Source organism: Erpetoichthys calabaricus, chromosome 5 (assembly GCF_900747795.2).
Source record: "Erpetoichthys calabaricus chromosome 5, fErpCal1.3, whole genome shotgun sequence".
NCBI lineage: Eukaryota > Metazoa > Chordata > Cladistia > Polypteriformes > Polypteridae > Erpetoichthys > Erpetoichthys calabaricus.
The window spans coordinates 232,646,380-232,664,882 of record NC_041398.2 but is presented as its reverse complement, the minus strand read 5'-3'; the positions used below and the strand labels follow the sequence as shown (position 1 = coordinate 232,664,882).

Sequence of the window (18,503 nt, the reverse complement as noted above, 5' to 3'; positions counted from 1 at the left end):
CTTCTGTGATTTTCCATCAGTCGGCGTTTGGAGTTCAAGAAAGAAGCATTGGTTCTTCCTTACTCTTTGAATTGCCACAAAGCAACCTGTGAGATTGGAGAAAGGTTGAGAAGAGATCATGAGAGGAAACGACAGCGTCATGAAAACGAGATGGACTGTGAACGGAGAGAAGCAGAAATACTCCTCCACCACCACATAATTACTATTCGGACAGTGATTCCGAGTAGACCGTTCCTATCGAATCAATGTCCAAGGGTTTTGTTTTGTAATTTTGTTTCCTTTATAAAAAATCATAATGCTGTGCGACAAAGGGCCCAGTTCACGACAGGCAGCCGCGTTTAAACAGAGAGCCATTCACAGAAAACTTTAACACAACAACGTAGTTGGGCGCACATGGCTAGTGACATACAAATGTTATTATCTTAGCTTACTACTTAACTGAAAATAGTCCATTGCAGCACAAAGCACTTAACCTTTATTCGGCAGATCACAGTCTTCATTTAAACCTGAAAAATGTGCTGCAGCAAAATTCTTCTGAATTCCTTTTGAGAGATTAAATTGACTTTGTTATTCAAACATTGTGTTTCGATAAGCTGCTAAAGAGCAAACAAAACACCAGGAGGCAACCGTGTTTCATCTTCCTTTCAAAAACTACATGGTCTAGAATCATTTCAGTTGACTGAATTTTGCCTACAAGTGGGTTTGAAGTAATGAAAGATAAAAAAGTAAAACAGGAAGAAGCCGAAATGAGCACTCTATCCTTTGCTTATGATCCTTCTTTACATGTACCATCTGTATGCTTCAATAATTCGTTTTTCAGGCACAAAAGCAGTCACACCTTTTTACTCAGGGCTTTTTTCCTCTGTTTTGTATTCATGGGCTCCTGAATTAAAGCTGTCATTTTCACATTTGAGGGCTGCTAAGTGGACTTTTTAGCAGCTACCGTTTACATTGTTTTTCCTCTTATTCATTTTACTGCTGCAAGGGAAGGAGTAGAAGCTTAAGCCCAGTATGTTTGTAGGAGAGAGTTCAGTGTGCTTAATTGGTTCCAGAGCTACACATAATTACACATTTTCCCATAACCTTCTTCTTGTTTGCTCTTTCCAGTTTCACCTTTACCCAGGGAACTATACTATACTGTACTGTGTTGTGAAATTTCTTTGCTGTTTTCCCGTTGTCATTTTTGAACCTCTGTTTATTTAATTTATTTTTCATGTTTCTCATTGTTTTATCCTTCCATTCCAGCCCCGATGACATTGGTACCTGTTGGTATATCCTCCTGTCTGGTTCAGTGTTCATCAAAGAATCCATGTTTTTGCCAAGGAGCAGGTATGTCAGTCCAATAAAAATGTAAATGCAACTATTGAATGTCATCTTCAAACATTGCTTGAATAATCTGTTTTCTGTGTTGTTATTTTGTTTGTGATACAGAAACTTTCAAGATTGCAACATTAACATGCTCTAATGACATTAGTGGTGTATTCAGTAAGATATAGCAGTCATTGAGTTTGCTTAGGCCTTGCAAATGGGGAGGAAATACATGTAGAATCCTAACTGTTGGCTTGTCTGGGCAGCACAAGAGCTATGTGATTCCTTCGAGGAATTGAATGATGTTGCCGCATGATCCCCTGCACTCATTGAGCTGCTGTTTAAGAAGATGCACAATATGTGTTTGAAGGAAGAACAAGAAAACACAGTCTAGTTCAATATTTGGTCACATTGATACAAAGTTTCAGATTGATGCAAAATTATAGAATACAATTCTATAACTGCCAAGATGTTTGTTGCCTCTTGAGGGAATACTGGTTACTGCAAGATATTTACAAATAGCAGACACAGGGGTAATCAAAATCCTCCCTTAATATAGTCAAGGAGTAATTACTGCATCTGTCAGCTGGGAATGAGATGGAAAACAAATACCCATTTGTATATATACCACATGTTTCATCTAAAATAAGTACAAGGATAAAGAGTAATGCTGTGTATGTTTTTGTACAAACATTTGAAATGTTATATTTATAGAATCTGAAAGAGTTCTATTGCTACCAGTTCTTCTTTGAACAGAGTTTTTGGTTACCAAGAGAGTGGAAACCTCCAGCACCTGGTCTGAATGGGAAGTACTTAGGGAGGAGAAGTAGTCCTCTTATGTGTTGCAAAGCCCTGTCTTTTTATACTAATATCTATTTAGGCCATCAGGTGGCACTGTTCCATAGATTGACATGTTGTGAAGCAAGCCGGGGCCTATGGTAATGTAGAGTTTTTAAAATTAGAGTCATGTGTCTCCAGCAAGGGGTGCGCAGTTGCATGCTGCTGGGAAGCAGCCCTGCCCAAGAAGATATAAAAGAGCCAGAGTAGGATAGATGGGGAGAAAAAAAAGAAATCAAGCAGAATTAGTCAAGAACAAAATGCAGTCAAGAGTGTGAGCAGGTGTGGCATTCAGGAGGAGGCCCCCAGGGGAGTGACGCTTCAGGGGCAGGTTGCTCTTGCTGAGCGTTTAGGGCGCAGGAGCGAGGACCCCGAGGGATGGTGGTAGGACGATGGAGCCAGGCCTGGGTCGATTAATAAGAGGTTGATTGCACATATGCTGCCTATGGAGCCGGGCTTGGGCCGATTAAAAAGGTTGACTACACATGCTGCTGATTCAGCTGCGCCGCGGAGAAGCAAGAATGTACTGAGACTTGCAGAAGAGAAGAAAAATAGCCTGATTTTAACTATGTGCTTGTATTGTTTTAATCCTAGTGTGGACTATTGATTGATTGATTGATTTTTACTTGCACAGAGGGGGGTTGTTTTTATTGTATTATATATTTACTTATTTGAAGAACTGTCCTGCATTTTGTTGAACACTGCTGGATTATGAAAATAAAATGAACAGCACACTTACGCACCATATCTTTTTGTTGTGTCCTCACTGCACTACTCCATCTCAGTGACTGTTGATGTCTGGGTTTAAGAAGAGTTTTGATTTTATATTTTCGAATCATGTGAGAAGCTAGCATTATGTCACAGCTATTTGAAGTTAGGTTGTAAAATTTACATGTTAGTTGTTCCACTGTGCTACCACATTCACATTAATTTTTCCACTAAGAAGTTTGCATTTCCTCTATTTCCTGTATAACATGAACACAACAGGAGTAACATAGATGGATGTAAAATTTCCTTGGCAAGGTGGAAGACCAGAATCTGGAACAGAGTAAGTATTGGTAAGAAAGGGATAGTCAGTTTACTGTGCATGAAAGTAGAATTCCTAACTCAATAGTGTTCTGTAAGCCAATGAATAGCGAACAATGAGCTATGTTGAGCTGAATGGCGACTTGTTGTCAAAATACTGATGTTATTATTACTGCCAATGCTTCTTCGCTGAAAGCAGAGCTTGTCTGCAGTAAGGTCCAAAAATGTGGAGGAGTCAAACATTAGTTGTTTTGTTTTATTTCTTGTGGTCAAACAATATCCTTTTTTTTTTTTTCTTTTTTTTTTTTTTTTTATAAAGAATTCTGAGCAGTACCGGCATGTAGCGCAGTAATATATGGCTTAAATGTTTCTACAGTTGAACAAGGAAGTGCAAAATGATTTGATTTTATATAATTTTTAGGCGTCTTCATGACCTTCACCTTCCTCCTCAAAATCTTGACTATACAAAAGCATGGGTGGCCTTAACAGCTCTGGCCTTTCTTGAATGAAAAACAGCATTTTTTCCTTTGTTTTAATTTGCCAGGAGATGATATGTTGATGGCACACCCTGTTTTTGTGCAGGCGCTTGTCAAAAATCTTCAGAAAGCTTCTTTATGAAAATGTGAATAAGCATTCAATAGAGAGAATTATTTTTCAGAATCTGGTCCAAGTAATTTTGCCTGCTTTGAGAAGTGAACTACAGGCCTGCCTATTGATTAACCTCTCATACACTCTGTAGAGTCACGCTCAGTTATTGTCTAATGGTTCTGACTTCCTAAGTGCTTTGAGGACTGTTTCTTTTGCAGTGTGCAGATACTCGTTTGTAATGCTAAGAATGTTTCTGGTAAACCACACAGAAAAATGATTAGAAATTGAATAAGAGGCACACACTAGGCAGGAAGCACACCATAGAATGTTGTTATCTTATTTCTTTTGTACAGACTGTTCATTTATCTAAATACAGTAAAATAAACAGGAAACAATTCCATTAGCCAAGTGAAGACCATGTGATTTCAACAGTGTCCAATAACTGACAATAAACCTTCCGGATTGAAGTCAACCCACTTGACTTAAGTCCTGTTAAAAACAAGTAGGAAAAGGTCACATAGCTGTCTATACCGGGACTGGTTTAACTGTTTTTCTGTTTTTTCCCATGTGACTTTTGACATTGAAGTTCAGTAGTATTTTCTTGGGTAGGACATCAGTGTATTCTTTAACACTGTCTCACAATTTCAGCTGCAACATATAGCATTTTGTTTATTCACTTTTACACCCTACACACAGATCCCAGCTCTATCATCACTGGATAAGCAGCTTTTGAAAATGCATAGGCATTAGGGTGAGTTGGTGATAGCTCAGGACTTCCATGTACAGTTAGGTCCATAAATATTTGGACAGAGACAACTTTTTTCTAATTTTGGTTCTGTACATTACCACAATGAATTTTAAATGAAACAACTCAGATGCAGTTGAAGTGCAGACTTTCAGCTTTAATTCAGTGGGGTGAACAAAACGATTGCATAAAAATGTGAGACAACTAAAGCATTTTTTTAACACAATCCCTTCATTTCAGGGGCTCAAAAGTAATTGGACAAATTAAATAACTGGAAATAAAATGTTCATTTCTAATACTTGGTTGAAAACCCTTTGCTGGCAATGACAGCCTGAAGTCTTGAACTCTTGGACATCACCAGATGCTGGGTTTCCTCCTTTTTAATGCTCTGCCAGGCCTTTACTGCAGTGGCTTTCAGATGCTGTTTGTTTGTGGGCCTTTCTGTTCGAAGTTTAGTCTTCAACAAGTGAAATGTATGCCCAATTGGGTTAAGATCAGGTGACTGACTTGGCCATTCAAGAATTTTCCACTTCTTTGCTTTAATAAACTCCTGGGTTGCTTTGGCTGTATGTTTTGGGTCATTGTCCATCTGTATCATGAAACGCCGCCCAATCAATTTGACTGCTGTATTTAGCTGGATTTGAGCAGACAGTATGTCTCTGAACACCTCAGAATTAATTCGGCTGCTTCTGTCCTGTGTCACATCATCAATAAACACTAGTGTCCCAGTGCCACTGGCAGCCATGCATGCCCAAGCCATCACACTGCCTCCACCGTGTTTTACAGATGATGTGGTATGCTTTGGATAATGAGCTGTTCCACGCCTTCTCCATACTTTTTTCTTGCCATCATTCTGGTAGAGGTTGATCTTGGTTTCATCTGTCCAAAGAATGTTTTTCCAGAACTGAGGTGGCTTTTTTAGATGTTCTTTAGTAAAGTCCAGTCTAGCCTTTCTATTCTTGAGGCTTATGAGTGGCTTGCACCTTGCAGTGCACCCTCTGTATTTACTTTCATGCAGTCTTCTCTTTATGGTACACTTGAATATCGATACGCATACCCCCTGGAGAGTGTTGTTCACTTAGGTGGCTGTTGTGAAGGGGTTTCTCTTTACCATGAAAATGATTCTGCGATCATCCACCACTGTTGTCGTCCGTGGACGTCCAGGTCTTTTTGCGTTGCTGAGTTCACCAGTGCTTGCTTTCTTTCTCAGGATGTACCAAACTGTAGATTTTGCCACTCGTAATATTGTAGCAATTTCTCGGATGGGTTTTTTCTGTTTTCACAGCTTAAGGATGGCTTCTTTCACCTGCATGGAGAGCTCCTTTGACCGCATGTTGTCTGTTCGCAGCAAAATCTTCCACATGCAAGCACCACACCTCAAATCAACTCCAGGCCTTTTATCTGCTTAATTGATAATGACGTAACGACGGACTTGCCCACACCTGCCCATGAAATAGCCTTTGAGTCAACTGTCCAGTTACTTTTGAGCCCATGAAATGAAGGGATTGTGTTCAAAATATGCTTTAGTTGCCTCACATTTTTATGCAATCGTTTTGTTCACCCCACTGAATTAAAGCTGAAAGTCTGCACTTCAACTGCATCTGAGATGTTTAATTTAAAATTCATTGTGGTAATGTACAGAACCCAAATTCGAAAAAAGTTGTCCCTGTCCAAATATTTATGGGCCTAACTGTATAGTTGGATTTTAGTATGCACTCAGTGCTGCTGAGAGAGATCCTAGCACACTCATTACTGGTTAAGCAGCTTTTGAAAATGGGTGTGCATTATGGTATAGTGCTTATGGCACTGGCCTTGAAATCGTGAGGCCCCTGGTCAATTTATGCATTTGCTTCATACGTTTGAATCTGAAAAAGTCAAATAACTTGCCTGTGCTTCACGTTGCAAACAAATCTGTAAAGAGTTATGGTGTGTCTTATGTGTGTCACCTTGGATAAAGGTAAATATACAGTATAATAATAATGGATGCGTTGATGCATTTTTAAGGAAATAGTTCTGCATCATGCTTTGTGTCTTGCATAGGAAGCAAATACACAACAAGGTGCGTGAAAGATAATGTTACATCTTATACAGGTCCAACTACAAAATGTACAGTTATTGTCAGATACTAGACATTCTATGTGTGTGTGTTGTGATGACGGCACTGTTACCTGGAGTAAATGGCCCAGAACTCAGCTCTTTAAAAATTTGTTTTAATAATAAAAATATAAGATAGAGAAAACAAATTAACAAAAGAGGGAAACCCTGGTTGCCATTGTATGTGAAGCTAACACATTATGGTCTTTGTTTTCCAAGCTGAGTGGTTTACTCGCAGTTTTACCATCCCTACCCAGTCTTTCCATGTGAGGAGTTTGCACATTTGCATATTCACTTCATGTTTCCTCCCACATCTCAAAGATTTTTCTTTTAGAGTGGTTGGATAGTCTAAATAATTTGATTCTAGTGTTGAGTATGTGAATGAGGGGAGTCTTACAAAAGACTGGCAAACATTTATAGGGTTAGTTCCTTCAATATGATAGTACTGCTGGAATAGACTTTGGCCCAATCTGTGCATTGGATTTAGCAGGTTTTAGAATGGTATGTGAAAATTGAGGATGAGACCAAAAATAAAAAAAGGAAATACAGCAAATGACAACTCTTTTCAGTGTTTTTATGACTGATGAAGGGCACTATTAATACTACAGTGTGCTGTCCGCAACAGTCAGCACCCTAACCCAGCGCCTTTGTAACTGCTAACTCCATATTGACCCAATGACAAGCCCCTAAAAGTATTGATAATGGTGGTCTATCCTTCCCTAAATTACATAAGAGTATAAGAAATTTGACGAATGAGAGGAGACCATTTAGTCCATCAAGAATGTTTAGCTAATAGCTAAGCTGTCCCAGTACCTAATCCAGATACTTCTTATTCGTTGTCTAGGTTTCTTCTTCAACTACATGCCTTGGTAGTTTCTTCCAGATTCCAACAGCTCTTTGAGTAAAGAAGAGCTGGATGATCTACTTAATCAAAGCCTCTGAGATATGAAGACGTGGATTAGGTCCCCACACAGTCTCCTCTGCTTGAGTCTAAACAAGGATAATTATCTGAGTCTGTCAGAGTATGACATGTCCTTAAATCCAGGGGTACACTTCGTTATTCTTCACTGCTGCCATGCCTTTTCTATAGTGTAGTGACCAGAACTGTACAAAATACTCCAGATTTGGTCTTATTAGTGCATTATATATTCTAAGCATAACTTCCCTTGATTTATATTAATTTGTTTTACTATATAATGAAACATTTTATATGCTTTTTTAATAGCTTCTGTGCATTGCTTAGATGATGAAAACATTGTGTCAACACAAACCCTTGATTTCTTTTCAGAGGTTGCTTTCCTTAGGACAGTGTCTTCCATCTTGTATTTATAATTGACATTTCTCTTGCCCTTATGTTTGTTCTTACTTCTTTCCCAGTCTGTATTTCTTGACTTGTTTCTTAGGCTGCATCAAGTGTAACCATTACACAGAGGCTGAAATCCCACCTCATGCATTATGGAAATGCTCTTTCGCTAATAACTATTTAAGTATTAGCATATTTTACTGTGCCGCAGTTGAATTCTTTCTTTCCACAGTGTTTTGCTTGTTATCCTTGGTCTCGGATCTTTTCCAAGTTATTTTAGAGGCTTTAAATATTGCACTCTTTTCTAATTTGCAGTAAATGTTTCCCCTCAAGTTTGTTTATTTGTTACACTTGTTTGCTCTTACAGAATCTTGTGACGGAACATGTGTCTAATGGTGCTGTATAAAACAAACAGACTGCTAATGGTCATCATTTAAACTTAATACCTATTACTCTTCACAGTTACTTTGTAAAAAGCATGCAGCCATCAAATACTAGTACCAAATAAACGAAATACCTAATGCTGAAATAGTACAATAAATCTTTCTAAGTTGCTTTTATTTTTAGGCTGGAATGATGAAATTATAAAACATTAAAGAAACATTTCCTGTGTTTGTCAGACACATTAAACAAGATTTAAAAGATCAACTTAAAAAAAGTGGCTGACTTAGAGTGTTTTAAAAGAAGAAAATTGTGCACTTTGTTGAAGTTGGTATTCTTTGTTTCATTGTTTAATTTATATGGATTCCAGGGAAATTACACTAAATCTACCCCATTTAAAGCCAAAGTTTAATGCAGCCACCCCCCAGGTCAATAATCTGCTCCCGGTTAAGTTACAGCTGAGTCTTAAATGGCTGGCTTGCATCTGTAACAGAACCCAGAATGGCAGGCAGCAAAACTGTCCATTCCCTCAAATAGGTAACCAGAGAAATCTAACCTGCCTGAGCCGTCTTTGAGCATATCCTAAATATAAAACTCTTCCATCCATTTTTTCATTAATTTTCAAGCCAACTTAATCCAATTTAAGGATCGCAAGAAATCAAATCGGTTTGTCGCCAATGTTGAATTGGTAATTCAACATTCATTGGTATAGAACCTTTTAACTTTCCTGGCAAACTCTAGCCAAGATGTTTGCTTTTTTTTTTATATAAACAGTTGCTTTATCTATGCACCATAAAGCTATGACTGGTGAAGCAACTGGGTGACCATTGTGTATACAATTTCTCCAGTCTCAGCCAATGTAGCGGCTAATACCTTTGGGCTTCTCATAGGTCTCCTGGTGGCCTCCCTTACTGGTAGGGCTGCACGATAACAGAAAAAATGATTATCACGATTATTTTGCTCAAAATTTTTATCACGATTAATAATGACGATTATTCCTTTGGTAAATGAAGTCTGTGACTAAAGCAGTGTAGCCTCGGCCAGTTATTCACAGATGCTGCCCTAATCATATTAGCTGCGTTGTCCGTTGTGATGCACACAAGTCTTTCTTCCACCAAGCCCCAAGCGGACATCGCTTCTTTGAGGCCCACTGCAATAAACTCCGCTGTATGGTCTTGTGGGAAAAATGAAGTTTGCAAAAGCTTGCTTTTCATCTCAAACTCGCTGTCAATAAAATGAACTGTCAAGCTCAAATACGGTTCCGCAGTTCTGCTTGACCATAAGTCGGTCGTGGCAGCAAAATATTCAAGGCTGAGCCTGAGAATTTCTCTTTCTATTTCTTTTCGGCATTTCGCATACAGCGAGGGCAGCGCAACATTGGAAAAATGGTTGCGTGAGGGAATGCTATATCTTTTATCAAGTGTTGCGATCATTTTGTTAAACCCCTCACTGGTCACGGTGGTTATTGGACACATATCCTTGGCTATATGGTACGTGATCGCCTCTGTTATTTCCCGGTGTCTTTGCGAGCTAGGCAGATATGGTATTGCGTTGAACAATGTCCTTGATGTTGTTGTCTGTGTTGTGGATGGCTGGTAATTTTTTGTTGTTGCTTTTTGTGCCTTCAGTCGTTGAAATTCTTGATAGTGTACTTTGTGGTGGCTTTTAAGGTGGTTGATGAGGTTTGTTGTTACCTTGGGACGTTTGGACGGAACAGGAGCAAAGTTTACACAAGACTCGTACCTGATCAACATCACATTCCTCGAAATCGAAATAGTTCCAGACAACTGAGTATGACCCCTTTTTAGGAACTAACTTTAGCACTTCTGCACCTTCCTCACGTTGCTCCGCCATCATTTGTTTATTCTGACTGACTGTTATTGCTGCTATTGACTTCTACTGCTTCAGAAAGCGCTTGCAATCTAGACGTAGTAACGTCATAGTGACGCAGTCCAATCCGTAAACTCAGCCCATAAAAAACAGTTTGGTCTTTATACTGTAAAATCGCGACGATATTTATTAACTGATCGTGGGTCATAAATATCGTTATCATGAGAAAAAAAAGATTAATCGTGCAGCGCTACTTACTGGTCTGGTCATCTTTTCGCACAGTTACTAATTCTTTGTAGACTGTCTGCTCTAAGCAGATTTACTTCTTACATCTATGCTATGCCCTTTCCATTTCTTTTGACCGATTTAACTGGACTCTAAGGGATATTCAGTGACTTGGATATTTTCTTGCCACCTTCCCCCTGAAGTGTGCTTTTCAGTTTCCTCTTCACAGAGATGCTTGGAGTGTTCTTTTGACTTCATTGTGTAGGATAAGCTACCATACTGATTTATCACAAGTTGGCCCTTACACATGCAGAAGTGCATCTATACAACAGTCAATCGAAACTCTAGACTGGTGGTCTCCATTGAAGTAATTCCGTGACTTCTAAGTGCAATTGGCTGCTCTTGTGATATATTTGTGTGTCATATTAAAGGGGGTGAATACTTGCGCCATCAGTTATTTTATGTTTTACGTTTGTTATTAGTTTGAACCACTTTGCAGTGATCTCTTTTCACCTTGACATGAAAGTGTTTTTCTGTTAATCAATGTGAAGAAGTCCAATTAAATCTTATGTGGTTCAGTTTTGAATTGCAATAAAATGTAAAAACTTTCAAGGGTAAGAGATTTCATAGGAGAGATAAATTCTAATCCATGCAGCACAGTATTTAACTATATAACTCTGATTTTTAATTGGGAGACCTAACTCAGAAACCAACTTTTCAAAATTGAAATAGTGAAATAGCAAGCAATTTTAAGGTAATTGGAGCAGAAGTCTTTTATATATATATATATATATATATATATATATATATATATATATATATATATATATGCGCACTGAGATTTTTCATATGCAGAAGACTGATGTCAGTTCAGTAAAGGAAGGTAACATAGTTACACTCACTAATGGTGTTGAAGAGTGGCGATGTGTTGTGTATTGATTAGTATGTGCAAGTAGGAATTTTACTGTATTTTTTACATGTGGCAATAGTGCATTATGGTTATTAGTTATGCTAGGAGTAAGTCTTATATTTCAATCTACAGTCTTAAAAGAATACTCCACCCAAAAGTGATATTTGTTTTTCTGTATTTCTTACTTTATGTATTTTGTAGTGTTGGCCAATAGTTTAGTAATTCATGGTAATGACCTGTTGATTTTTTTTTTATCCTTTATTCGCTATATATCATTTTTTTATTAGGAATTTGTCATTTTTTGCATATCCAAATTTACTCTTCAGAGTGTTGTGGGGTCAACTATTTGTACAGCGCCCTTGTGAGGAATTGCAGGTTAAGGGCCTTGTTCAAGACCCCCACAGAGTAGCATTCCATCTGTGACTGCCCGGATTTGAACTGGGAACCTTTGAGTCACCAGCCCTGATTCTTTAGCCAGAGAGTCACCACTCCTCCCTAAGCAGAAGACAGGACTCTTGACTAGTGAATGAGGGAATAGGTGGCTCTTCACCTGAAAAATTCAATCTTAGGTAAATGCGTTTCCTCTGTGTGCAATGCTCTAATTTTCCAGAAAATACTTATTTAACAATATTTTATCAAAAAATGTTTGCTTTTTGAAGTTGTGAGCATCCAACCGGATGACGTGATGTGTGGATTGTGGAGCATGAGTAACCAGGGATTTTTAACTGACATTTTAATAATGTTGCTGTGGTCCAGTGCTGGTCTCCATAGATGCCTGTTCTATAAAAATGTTTGTTGTCTCTGTTCTCCGTGAAATTGTTACTTTAAAAATCTTGGCCATCAGAACAAACAATATGGGTTACATAACATATAAAATATTATTTTGGGTAGAGTATTCCTTTAAAAAAAAATTCTGGTATTGTTATATGTGACTGACATAAAATGTCCTCAATTTGAGCTGTTGCATTTAGTCTAGTTTGTAAAGGGTATGAATAATCCACACTTTTAGCTTCAACCAACCCTTGAGGGTGGCAAAAAAAAAAAAAAAAAAAAATATTAAGTCAGCAGCCCATTCCTGATCAGCCCCCAGAATTGGATATCTTGCAGTTTTAGTATTCCTGGGAAGCTTACACAGACAGTATTAGATCATCATTACCACACATGGAAAAAGGAACCGTGTCCAAAGTTAAATATTTACCTGTTGGATAAGACCTTCCATATTACGTAATGCAATAATTTAAAAAAAATATTCTTCTGATTTAGAATTATGTTGAGTTTATTTTCCAGGTTTTGGTGATGTTGTAAATCATTGGTAAGAAGATGAGCTCCTCCTCTAATAATTAAATAAGGAAAGCAAGGAATGAAATTTAATGTGGGATGGTGGGAGTGTCCAGCTCTCTGCCATTTATGAACGATACCTTAAATGGATCATTTGATGCAGTTTTTATTGTTTATAAAATTCCTAAATGTTTGTCTGTGAATTTCAGGTCTACATCAGAATCTTACATACTGTACATCATTATCTATCTTTTGCCCTTTTATTCCAATACCAAATACAATTTAGCCTTGTCCCTCTCTTAAGCCCTGTCTGTCTGCTGCCTGACCTTGATATAGGTACAGTGAGTAATTTGGTGGATTACTCTCAATATCTTTAGCTTCAGGAATTGCTGGCCGCCTAATGGACAGGATTGACAAAGAACAGCTGTTGTGCCGCTGCTCAGGTCACAGGGCTGGTATGCGGAAGAGGAATGTGCGGGGACAATATGCTGCACTCAGATCTGCATCTCGCAGAGGTGGTTGGGTCACCCTGGCAGGAAATGAGCCTTCCACAGGAATGTTGGCTCCCGTCCCTTTCCACGTTCAGGCAGGGAAGTGGGAGCCTAGTTTCAGACAGCAGGCGAGCACACTCTCAGAGAAAAATGGCTTTCACGACTGAAGCTTTTGGGGGAAGAGAGACACTATTTGGATTTGCCTGACGAGAGGTACAGGTTGGAATTGACTATTTTCAACTGCTGCTTTTTAGGGAGTTCTGTTTTATTTTGACAGTTGTTTGGTGAGTTTAAATAATAGCACTTGTAAGCTGCAGCAGACTAAGCAGATCTTAAGGAACAACTTATGAAGTTAAAGTTGTGTGGGATAGTAGTTGCGTAGTAAAACTTAGCAGTGGTTTGATTGTTTTTTTTTCTTACTTCATTTGCATTAAATATACTTTTTATAATTATGATATTAATACAAATAATTTACAAATAAGAGTTTGGAGATGCTGTGAATACTGTAGCAATATATCTCATCTGGCAGGAGTTTAAATGTTGCTCTGGTGTAAAGCGTAGTTTGAGATTTATTCCATAGGCGTAAGTGTGCAGCACATTGATGGGATTTATGTTTTTCGGGATTAATTGTTATCTGTGCGACTGATAATGCACTAAATTTAAAGGTGGCGAGTGCGATAGTGGGTTTTGCTCAACCCATGCATGCATGAATGAGTGTGTGTGTGTGAGAGAGAGAGAGACAGAGAGAGATTTCTGGTTTTCTTTCCTGAGAGTTGCCTTTATTCAGTTAGAAGCTTGACAGAATCAAAAAAGCTACAGTAGTAAACAGACCCACTTTCCTGTATCAAAAAAACAGAAATAAATTGGAAAGACAAGACATAGTGCAGGCTTTCTGTTAGCCTATCAACAGCATTGCTTGTTCCTTGCCGGAGCTGACAGAATTATTGTTCTTTGATGTGACTTTGAATTACAGCAGCGAGCTGTTGAGAGAGTTTATTTTTAGTTATTTTCAGCCCCACACCGTGATGTAGATGTCGCAAGTTGCAAAATGTGTTCAGCTGCTATTTGTAACTGTTTTCCTGCCAGCAAGGCTGAGTGCTTTGCTTTTGTATACAGTATATCAGGATTTCGACTTTTTTCAGAATTCCTGAAGTCCGTATACTTCAGTCACATTTACAGTCAGTGAAAAAATAACAAAGCAAATAACACCATACCAGCCTTATTAAACTTTAACTGAACTATTCACTTCTGAAATTGACCATTCAGGTTTTTTAAATAGTTTTATAGTTGTGTGTGGTACAGTAAATTTGGGTGTCCTCATCATTCTAAAATCCGTTTAATCTTGGTCAGGGTCACAGAGATCTTTGAATTTATATTCCAGTAGCGCTGGCTGCAAGAAAGGAAACTATATTTGGGCATTGCTTTTAAAATGCATTAGCCTCTAATTACTTGTAACATTCAAACACATTTCACTTAAGGAAATGGGTTAGTTCAGGTTTAAACATTTCATTCCATGTGTGCAGTAAAATAAATAGACATCCCATCTAGAGCTCTGTTTTGAATGCCCTCCTGGTGACTCTGTAATGTAGTTTATACACTAGCAGGTTCTGTATATAATGTTTATTTTTTTTAACTAGTTTGTATCTCTTTATTAACTCTTTAGCCTGTCTAATCAAATTGTTGAAAACATAAGGCATAGTGATTAAGGCTTTGAACTTAATACCCTGAAGTTGTGGGTGCAAATCCCACTACTGACACTATTTGGCTATAAGCAAATCACTTCACCTGTCTGTGCTCCAATTTAAAAGATAAAAGAAATGTAACTAGGTACAGTATATCCCTCAGATGTTTCAAGTCGCCTTGGATACAGGTGTCACCCAAATTACAAACTAATAAAGATAATAATAATCCATGGAAAATGATGGCTTTTCACTATTAAAACAGTATGTTAACATTATCTGGGGACACCAGACATGAACCAGCCTTTAACAAGGTACCAGTCCATCACAGATCCTACTCATATGTACACTCACACAGTGCCTAGTTTTATTTGTGATCACCATTTCACCTTAATCTGTTTAAAATTTGTATTCCAATACACCCAAGTTGGTGAGCTCAGAAAATGGCTGTTAGAATGGCATATAGATAGTGAGATAGTGAGCATGTTTTTGACACAGCGCAAGCTACTAAAGTACACTTACAAAATAAAGCAAATTCTGCATGCAGCGAAAATGTACTTCTCCAGCTAGATTCCATGCTCAGAACCATCAACCCCTTCGCTAAATCATACAAACACATGCATGAAATCACACAGTCCAATCCAACAGCATCTGTACGAATGGTTTTCAAGGAAACCCCTGGGCAGGATTTACGACGATACAATGCCCTGACATGTCACACCGATGCTGCAGTGATTTTCGTCGGAGAAGATGGCGAAATCCCTGCTGAAAGGGACATTTGCGTCTATCCCATAGGCAACTCCTGTAAACAGATTTCCACGATCAATATGAATTGCGATCCTATGGTTTACCCACTTTTATTCCCTTACGGAGACATTGGCTGGCACAAACATTTACAACATGTTCCCGATAAAAGAACCGCAAAGTGAATAAGGCTTACTCAATGCTAATTGTACGTGTACAGATTAGCAATGAGGAATACTTTTAGTATTTTGCACTCCAGCGGCAAACTATTCCAACAGTACGTCGTAGATGCAAATGTTAAAACAGAGGGCGCGCGTCTCAACTATCTCAGATTACATCAACAAGATCTGCGCGTCGAACTATCAGACGCACTGCAAGCAAACGCTGAAAATAGCACGTTCGTGTAGGTAAAATGATCATATTACCGTCCACATTTCCAGGAAGTCCAAGATACATGCAACAAAGCTATCAGGATGCCATGGCCATAGTACGTAAATTCGGAAAGCCTGATTTATTTATCACTTTCACATGTATTCCTGCTTGGCCAGAAATACTATATGCACACTACGTCTTTCAAGAAGTATTTATTTATTCTTGATTTCTGAATTCCTTTCTCACCGTTTTCCGTTTCTATTCTTACACCGCTGTATGCTACAGCGGGCATTAGCTAGTATATATGTGTGTGTGTGTATATATATATATATATATATATATATATATATATATATATATATATATATATACACACACACACACAGTACTACAACTGGAATGGAACATTTGTGATGATCTGAAAATAGTTGGACTGCTGTGGATATGTCAAGTCCTGCTATGTTTGTGATTGAGATAGCCATGCTAAGTATTCTTATTACATTAAAAATAACTGGGCTTGTCTGTAAGCATTTGGTTCCAGGGCTGAAAAGTGTGGCAGATAGACCATTTGTCGACCCAACAAAGACATTTTTACCTCCACTGTATATTAAACTTGGACTGATGAAAATTGTTGTAAAAGCAATGAACAAGGAAGGTGAAGGATTTCTATATTTGAGAAATATATTTCCAAGAATTACTGATACCGAGATTAAAGAAGGCATTTTTCTTTTGGTCCACAAATCAGACACGTCATCAACGACAAGCAATTTACAGATCTGCTAGTGGGGCCAGAGAAAACTGCAAGGAGAGCATTCAGGGATGATATTGAGAATTTTCTTGGCAATTGCAGAGCACCCTACTATGTCCAGCTGGTAGACAACATGCTTCAAGTACACAATACCAGTAAGTGGAAAATGCCACTAAAGATTCCTTTTCTGCATTCACATTTGGCTTATTTCCTGCCAGTCTTGGTGCAGTTAGTGACAAACATGGTGAAAGGTTTCACCAGGTATTTGCAACAATGGAAAAGCAGTATCCGGGCAAGTGGAATCCATTGATGCTTGCCTGCTATTGTTGGACACTGAAACGAAAGGCAACAGATGCTGAATAAAAATAAAAATCAGCAGCAAAACATTTTTTGCTCAACTGAACAACAATGTGCCGGCATCATTAAGTGATTAAACATGCTAAATTCATAGTTAATTTTATGCATCTCCAAATTGTATTGTAAAGCACTCAAAATTAAATTTGTGTTAAACTTGAAGCCGTCTACTCTAATCAAAAAACAAGTTTTTAGAAAGCAAAATGTTTAAAAAAAAAAAAAAAAAAAAGTGTTGCCCAGTGTAATCCTAGACACGCTTTCTCTTCACATGTTTAGGAGGCAGATCAGACATCTAACCATTTACAATTCAGACATTTACAGTGCATCCGGAAAGTATTCACAGCGCATCACTTCTTCCACATTTTGTTATGTTACAGCCTCATTCCAAAATGGATTACATTCATTTTTTTCCTCAGAATTCTACACACAACACGCCATAATGACAACGTGAAAAAAGTTTACTTGAGATTTTTGCAAATTTATTAAAAATAAAAAAATTGAGAAAACACATGTACATAAGTATTCACAGCCTTTGCCATAAAGCTCAAAATTGAGCTCAGGTACATCCTGTTTCCCCTGATCATCCTTGAGATGTTTCTGTAGCTTAATTGGAGTCCACCTGTGGTAGATTCAGTTGACTGGACATGATTTGGAAAGGCACACACCTGTCTATATAAGGTTCCACTGTTGACAGTTCATGTCAGAGCACAAAGGAATTGTCTGTAGACCTCCGAGACAGGATTGTCTAGAGGAACAAATCTGGGAAAGGTTACACAAAAATTTCTGCTGCTTTGAAGGTCCCAGTGAGCACAGTGGCCTCCATCATCCGTAAGTGGAAGAAGTTCGAAACCACTAAGACTCTTCCTAGAGCTGGCCGGCCATCTAAACTGAGCGATCGGGGGAGAAGGGCCTTAGTCAGGGAGGTGACCAAGAACCCGATGGTCACTCTGTCAGAGCTCCAGAGGTCCTCTGTGAAGAGAGGAGAACCTTCCAGAAGGACAACCATCTCTGCAGCAATCCACCAATCAGGCCTGTATGGTAGAGTCCCAGACGGAAGCCACTCCTTAGTAAAAGGCACATGGCAGCCCGCCTGGAGTTTGCCAAAAGGCACCTGAAGGACTCTCAGACCATGAGAAGGAAAATTCTCTGGTCTGATGAGACAAAGATTGAACTCTTTGGTGTGAATGCCAGGCGTCGCGTTTGGAGGAAACCTGGCACCTCTCATCACCAGGCCAATACCATCCCTACAGTGAAGCATGGTGGTGGCAGTATCATGCTGTGGGGATGTTTTTCAGCGGCAGGGACTGGGAGACTAGTCAGGATAAAGGGAAAGATGACTGCAGCAATGTACAGAGACATCCTGGATGAAAACCTGCTCCAGAGCGCTCTTGACCTCAGACTGGGGCGACGGTTCATCTTTCAGCAGGACAACGACCTTAAGCACACAGCCAAGATATCAAAGGAGTGGCTTCAGGACAACTCTGTGAATGTCCTTGAGTGGCCCAGACTTGAATCCGATTGAACATCTCTGGAGAGATCTTAAAATGGCTGTGCACCGACGCTTCCCATCCAACCTGATGGAGCTTGAGA

At 38.7% G+C, this 18,503-nt stretch overlaps 1 protein-coding gene across 8 annotated transcripts in view; it reads left to right on the top strand.

The window, feature by feature from the left end:
• The window catches only part of rapgef2b (Rap guanine nucleotide exchange factor 2b), a 401,507-nt gene that overhangs the window by 190,738 nt on the left and 192,266 nt on the right, over window positions 1-18,503 (top strand). For 7 of the 8 annotated variants that reach the window (XM_051928101.1, XM_028802636.2, XM_051928099.1 and 4 more), the window contains exon 4: window positions 1,246-1,329. In XM_051928101.1, coding sequence (XP_051784061.1) covers window positions 1,246-1,329 — 84 coding nt within the window. Of the gene's footprint in view, window positions 1-1,245; window positions 1,330-13,115; window positions 13,230-18,503 lie in introns of those variants that run through there. The other variant, XM_051928102.1, reaches the window with a different exon arrangement.